Raw genomic sequence first — 7,414 nt, 5'->3', positions numbered from 1 at the left:
CCCCCCCCGAGAGCGTTCTACCAATCCTATGACATCTCAGCTCATGGACGTTTCCTAGGTGAACATCTTTGCATCCCATCAAGGTCCACGTCTCTTCCATCTTTTTACCCTCACTCCACGTGCAATCACACCCTGCACATACTGGACACTGACCAAAGGCGAAATAATAGACGGGTGGCGTCTACTGACCGGCACCCTTCCCTAGAGCACCCACCAGCTGAGATCTGCACGTCAGCGACAATCCTCTCGGGACGCAGGAACGGGAAAGGCTTGGCCGCCAGCTCGGCTATCGCCCGCATCATCTCGTCCCAGAAGCGGAGCACGGGCCCAGGGTCCTCCAGGGCCCGGAGGTTTGCGGTTGGCACCGTCAAGATGATGTTGTCTGTGGCCAGCTCGCCCCAGGGAGCAAGGCTCTCCTGGATACGACTCCTCCACTCCTGCAGGGATGTCTTACCTGGGAATAAATATCATGCAGCCTGTCGCCCACTTCCCTAACTCTGCTTGAGCTGAAAAACACAGCCTGAATTCATTTCGGGAGGGCACGGCAGTGATGAACTATTATCACGTGGGTGTCCATGCTATGAAGTGAAGGACAGGCCTCCAGATCCTCCCCTCGGTCCTGCCCCGGAGTCTCTGCAGACATGCGTGGGCCATTTCTCCTGCCTCCTCCACCATCACCTCGAATGGTTGTCCCTCCATCTGTCCACCCATCCTTATCCCGCTCCCCTTAGCAACCAGCCCCTAACGACCGTGGTACCTGCAGCACTGGCGCTCCCCTCGACGTTCAGTCCACTTACCCAGCTTGTAGTACGGGGCGGGCACAGCCCTCTTGATGGTGACGGGCACGGGGCCCAGTTCACTGCCCTTGGGCACGATGACATAGAGAAGGCCACCCCAGAGACAGGAGACCGACTGTTTGGTCCTGTCCATACAGCACCGGTGAGTCACCACGGGGGCTCGAGACAGTTTGCTGGCCTCGCTCAAGTCATCGGTGTGGCAGCCAATCTGGACCTGGGGAGGTGATGCCGCCTGTGTTGGGGGAACTAGGTCCCTGTGCTGTGTGTGTGGGTTGCATGTGGTGCTGTGCAGATGGGGGGTGTTAGAAAAAGTCCAGCTTCCCCTTTCTATGAGCGATGCACGGACACCTATGAAACGGTAGCGTTGCAAAAGCCGTGTGGACTGAAAGGCACGTAGAACGGAGCCAGTGTGTGCATTCCCTTCCTGCTCAGACAGGAGGCCCCCCTGGAGGCGGTGGCATCTGGCCCCAGGGGCAACTGATTCTCTCTCCCCTGTGCCTAGGACCTCCTCCTGGTCAGGTGGGCTGAGTGCTGTGGTGTTTGGAGTCCTGGGCTTGATTTTCTTAGGTTTAATGTTCCGTTCTGCATGTAGGGCCTATTTTCCTGAGGGCTGGGATTAAGTATGCCCTGCAGATGTCAAGGTAAAGAGGTTAAAGTCCAGAAGGGCCGCGCTGCGGGGAGCCGGGCGAGGCCGTGAGGATGCCGCGGCCTGCCTTCTCCTCGCACCTGGTGTCTCTACGTCCCTTCGCGAGGCAAAAAGCACCTTGCGGCATAGGCTTAGGTCTGATTACTAGAGCTGGGAACAGAGCTCCGGCATCGTCCCCCACTCCCTTAGACCCTCTGAAATTTAGCCGCTTCGCCTGTGACATCTGCAAAACGGGCGAACATGCCCGTCCTGTGCTGCTGGTGGCACCGCCGTGAGCTGGATGAGCGCAGCAGCCCTGAGGTTTTGGGATGTGGGTGGCGGGTGCTCTGGCCTTACCTTCAGGCCGGCATGGGTTGCAGCTTCAGACAGCGAGACTTCTGCATTCTGTCCGTTCAAGAGGTAGAGCCCAGTACTCACCCAGGACTCCCCATTGCCTGACAAAAGCCATAGGAAAGGCTGAGTTCTCCCGGGATCTGGGGCCTCCCAGCCCCTCCCAGAGGTGCAGCCCTCCCCTGCCTGCCTCACCGCATCCCTGCTTCTCCTCCCTTCTAAACCCCGAGCAGAACCCCAACCCATCTTCCTGAAAGTACCTGAGAGAATGGAGCCGGCCTGCCTGAGCTCCAGGACCTGCACTGCCCACGAGGCCCACGGCCCCAGCTTCCCAGCTCCCACAATGCTCTAGGTGCTCCCCTCACTCCATACCTGGGTTGCTTCCATTGATCTCCACAGTGATGGGGTGTTTGGAGGGGTCCAGACTGGAGTGGCAGGTCCAGGTTCCAAGTCCCTGCACCAGCTGGGAGCAGTCAGTCCCAGAGCGTGCCAGCTCCGTGGCCAGGCAGAGCACGGCAGCCTCACAGGAGTCACGGGCCACTGGGTTTTCTCGGCTCACCGCCGGGAGGCCGGTCGACCGCAGCATTTTCCTCAGGAGTCGGTGCAAGGATGTGTAGACTGGGACCCCCTCTGCAGGAATCTGCAGGAAGGCGGCGCCATCGACTCCCAGTTTTGCCAGCCAGCTCTTTTCCAAGTCCCCATGGTCCTGGTTCAGGACAGCCTGGAATTCCGACAGCGCCCGCCGGAAGTGGTAGCTCAGCATCTGGGGGGTGGGGACAGGGAACTGGCCTGGGTTAACAGTCCCAGATAGGATGCTGAGGCCAAAGCAGTTGAGGATGACGTTTCCGGGGAAACCAGCCAATGTGGAGCGGCCCGGGTTCTGGGAGGCCCACCACCAGGCCTGGCCCCCGATCAGCAAGCCTCCTCCCTCGGCGACAAACTCCTGCAGCTGCTTAGCCTCCTTGTCACTGTAAGCCACACAGCAGTAGACATGCAAGCCACCTGTCAGATGGGGCTCCAGACTGCACTCCAGGCCATGCTCCGACAGTAGGGCACACAGGTTTTTCAGACGTGTGTTCACCCCAACTTTGCCCGCCTCGCCTCTGGCCAGCCAGCGCACAGCATTGAGCAAAAAGGGCGTCATCTTGGGAGCACAGAGCATGCCTTCGTGGGCAGCCAGGACCACCCGGCCCCTGCCGTAGCGGGCAGCGGCCAGGAAGCAGCTGAGGGAGGCATCTAACCCCAGAGGGAAGGCCAGGGCCCCGTGCACCAGCAGCTGCGAGGGGATTCCTCCCGTCTTGATGTCCAGCTCTGAGATCCCTTCCAGGAGCTGGTGCAGGTCCTGCCTGAGGTCCTCCCCACACCTGGAAAGTGACATGGGGGACAAAGGGGTTACAGTCAGTTAAGGAACCCCTGAAATGAGCTCACTGAATAGAGAAATCTACGTATAGGTACAAAGATTACACCGGCCACACAAATTTCCTCACTGTTACTGACACCATCGAGCATTTTAGTGTGCGACACCGTTTATTTGATCATGTCTAAGACCTGTTTTTTTCACCTTTTAACACGATGTCATATCATTGTTTAATTGGCACCGTCTGCTCTTTCTTAGTGACACATAAAATAATGGAGTTTCTTATAATCCATGTTATCATAGATTTGAGGAAGTGCTGAAGAATGAGGTAGCGGCCTTGTTCTTTGCACATCTTAAAATTCATTCTCCAAATGGACACTTCTAGGAATTCTTCTCATGTGAGTCAATTGAGTATTGAATTATCTGACTTGAATGTCCTATCTTTTTAAATGATTAAACATATAAATGAATTAAATGAGAAAAAAATAGTATTTTATTACTAGAGAAAGTAATATACATTTCTCAGAGCTAATTTTTCTGCACAGGAGGGCTGTAAAAAACATCAAATTGTCCTCACTTTGTGCTAGCTCTGATCTAAAAACATGTTACAAGGAAATTGTTTACTACTGCACTTGAAGGTTTATTACAAACAAACACTCTTTTTAAAAACATTCCCACCTAAATTTGATGAGAATATATACTACTTTGTGAGAAATGGTAAAAATGAATTCGGAAAAGGTTTTGTATTCTAGGATTTTTCTTTTCTTTTTTTTTTTTTTAAACCAATTTGTAGATATTCTAAAGTCAAACAACAAGAAATTGATGAAATAAGTTATGGTTAACCATAGATAGCATACCATGTGGTAATCAAAACAATTATTAGATAATGGAAAAACTTTTTAAATCAGATTCCAAGATACTGTGCACTAAATAAGCCAAATTTTGCAAAACGAACATCAAAACCGAAACAAAACAAAAAACCCCCCACAAAACCAGACAAAGAAACATGATTTAAAGCATATTTATCAAAATGTCATTAGTGATCATCTTGACTAGTGAAATTATAGGTGATCTGAATTATCTTTATAAGACTTTGTCTCATAATAAATATCAAATGTTAAAAAAGTTTACTCATTCAAGTAGCAAAACGTTATTGAAAAAATTATCACTTTTACGGTTCCTCCACAATTCCTCTTCAGCATGAAAATGAGGACGTATCATGTCTTAGTACTGTCATCTCACTTTCAAACTAACCCAGCAAATGTCACACGGGTTCAGGCATCAGTTTTGCCCACAGTTTTTTCTACCTGTAGGATTCAAGACTTATTTTGAGGAATAATGACGCCAAGGTACAAGACTTGCTTGCAGACTTGGCTTCCACTCTTAAGTGTTCTTCCAGAATCTTCTGATGGGCACCTCGAAAAGCTTCAGCTAAGGATAGAAAACCCTTAATATGGGGAGCTGCCATCAGTGAAATTGGTGACCTGATTGTTCACACTCAATGTGCTTATAAAAATTTCTAAATGTTGCTATCCAGTTGAGCAGGTCACTGGTGGGCTCTGGTTCTGACCAGTTAGCATATGCTCCTGCCTACTTGGTTGGCACAGAAGCCTGACAATCCTGTGACATTTACTTCTCCTCTCAAAGCTTCTGGGAATATTAAGTAAAGATAACACTTGTAAGTTGGCAAATACAGTGCTCGATACATAGTGAGTCTTCGACATATGTTAGTGATTATTTAAAATACATAAATACACACAGAATATTGATTTGATAAATAGGACTTTATTTCTGGTAAACAGGGACTTTCATGTCTAAAGGTCGCTGTTACAGGTTGCGTTGTGTCCCTCCAAAATTCCTGTGTTGAAGTCCTAACCCCCAGCACTTCAGCATGTGACCTTATCTGGAAATAAGACGATTGCATGTGTAATTAGCTAAGTTAGGGTGAGATCATACTGGAGTAGGGTGTCCTTATATAAAGGAGAAATTTGGACACAAACAAGCACACCGGGAGAATGCCATGTGAACGCGAAGGTGGCGATCAGGGGGATGCTTCCACGGGCCAAGGAACGCCGAAGATTGCCGGCCGCCCACCAGAAGCTGGGGGAGAGGCCTGGGTGGAGCAGGGTCTCCCCGACAGCTCAGAAGGAGCCAACTTTGCCAATGCCTGGACCTCAGATTCCTAGCCTGCGACTGTGAAATGATGCATTTCTGTTGCTTAATCTACCAAGTTTGTGGCACTTGGTTACACCAGCCCTGGGAAGCTAATATAATCACAATTCTGAAAATTGATCCTCATCGAACACTTTCAGTGTAGGTGATAGGTCAGATTGATCTGGAGGTATCCTAACATTCTTGGATTTAACTTTTAAAACACTGACACTGAGTCGGAAAGTTACTCAGGGGTGGGACTACATCTCGTATGTCTCTGGTTCCAACAGTACCCTAGTACTGTGCCCGGTGGGGAGACAGCATCTAGAGACAGTAAGGCATACCATAGAAAGGAGGGGCCTTCAAGGATGTAGTCGGTATAGTTAGCATGTCTCAAATGAGGGCAGCCGTCTGAGCTGCATTGCAGTGTCCTCTTCTGATAAAAGGACCTGCCTTCTCAGCATTGCCGGTACTCAGTAACCCGTTCTATGTTAAATGCTTAGGACAGTGCCTGGCATGTTTCTGAAATTTTAAACGAGGTGGTCAGGATAGGCTGCACATGAAGCAACATTTGAGCCAAGAGTTGTAGAAGATGAGTCAAATCAGCCAGGCAGATATCTGAGAAAGGACAAGTTCAGGCCAAAGAAACTGCCAGTGCAAAGGCCCCCAGAAGGGACAAGCCTAGTAGAGTCTGCAGCACAGAAAGGCCTGTGTGACTGCAGCTGAGTGGGGCGGGAGGCCCGAGGCGTGATGGGGAAGCCAGGTAACTCTCAACAGATGGCTTGACAATATTATAAGGGTAATATTCATGACCTCAGATATCTATTTACCAATATTTAAGTCTTATATAATATCTACTTATAATAGTTAAGTCTGGATAATGACTTAATGAAAGCGGCTATTATTTAAGGAGGTTTAAAGTATGCTAGGCGCTTACACATAGGGATTCTCTCTTTTAATCAACATAATAAACCTGCAAGTTCTTATTCTTGCTTTATAAATGAGACTTAGACTCCTTGGGCAGTTTGCCTATGTTTCTTAGCTGAGAACTGGCGGTGACAGGAAGCAAATCTGGGGTGGTTGGCATCCACAGCCAATTTGGTCCACACACCAGAAATCTCTCACCAATTGCTGAGTCTTTGCATGAAGCCCACGGCTGGGTATATGGCAATCGACAGTTATATTTTGTGCAAAAGAGCCTTCAAAAAGATGTGAAGATGTGAATAATAATACCGCATTTATGAAAAAGAAAGAAGACACACGTTCCCTCAGAGCCGAAAGGGCCGAAGCCACTGAGGGAGAAATGAAGGGAGAGGTGGCGATGTTTAGGTAACAGATCAAATCACACCTGAGCAGACAGGTGATACGGGCGATGGCTTCTGAATGCCGCTTAAAACACTGTCACGGCGATGACGCCGGCGATCAGAAAGTTCGCTGCGAAGTGAGCCGTCGTCATTTCCACCGTATGTTGGCCTCGTCCTTGGGCTGGCGAACTGACTTATTTTACCTGAGGTGTTTCGTTCTTAATTTGTTTTTCTTCACTCTGAAATGCCCCTTTTCATCTCATCTGTCTCGTTTTATTTAAAATATACTTCCAGAAAGTCCTTTTGTAGCTCGAAGCATTCTCAGAAAATCTGCTTCTGTTCACTGGGTCACCTTTTTCTTCCTGGTGTGACTGATCCTCTTGCCGTTCCTGTCTCTCTTATATTTCTCTTTTAAGTCTCTTGTAGCATTAGTATGTAGCTATTTATTTATTCCCCACAACTGGCGTGGGCAGATGGAGTCCGTGTCCTGAGATAGTGTGGGTGAATTCTCCGTGGTGTTCTTTCTCGGGCACCAGTTTGTTCTACACAAACGCATCCATCTACCTCCTCAAATTATACTGTATGTCGCTTCTTTCCAGCTTCTTATCACCTGAGATTTGTAGCACTAACTGAAGGTCAATGACCAGCTGGGGCCTAGTACCGTCCTCGCTGGTGGCCGGTCCCTCCACATTTTGGGGACTTCGAGCTAGGCTTAGTCCACCCAAGTGGGGATGGAAGAGGACAAACACAGCATCTCTTTCTGCCTCACCGAATCTTGAAGTAGCTTTGCTGCTTTTACACGTGAGGGTTGTTTTATCTTAAATGTCCA

At 49.2% G+C, this 7,414-nt stretch overlaps 1 protein-coding gene across 5 annotated transcripts in view; it reads right to left on the bottom strand.

The window, feature by feature from the left end:
- Positions 1–7,414, bottom strand: part of LOC105304110 (TRPM8 channel-associated factor 2-like) — a 20,357-nt gene that overhangs the window by 4,949 nt on the left and 7,994 nt on the right. For all 5 annotated transcript variants that reach the window (XM_011378059.2, XM_011378063.2, XM_023522067.1 and 2 more), the window contains exons 3-6: positions 2,146–3,137; positions 1,780–1,877; positions 798–1,011; positions 215–454 (exon numbers count right to left, since the gene is read on the bottom strand). In XM_011378059.2, the coding sequence (XP_011376361.1) occupies positions 215–454; positions 798–1,011; positions 1,780–1,877; positions 2,146–3,137 (1,544 nt within the window). The remainder of the gene's footprint in view (positions 1–214; positions 455–797; positions 1,012–1,779; positions 1,878–2,145; positions 3,138–7,414) is intronic.

Source organism: Pteropus vampyrus, unplaced genomic scaffold, assembly GCF_000151845.1.
Source record: "Pteropus vampyrus isolate Shadow unplaced genomic scaffold, Pvam_2.0 Scaffold329, whole genome shotgun sequence".
NCBI classification, from domain to species: domain Eukaryota; kingdom Metazoa; phylum Chordata; class Mammalia; order Chiroptera; family Pteropodidae; genus Pteropus; species Pteropus vampyrus.
Note: the sequence above shows the minus strand (reverse complement) of the source record. Positions and strands in the feature narration are given on the sequence as shown.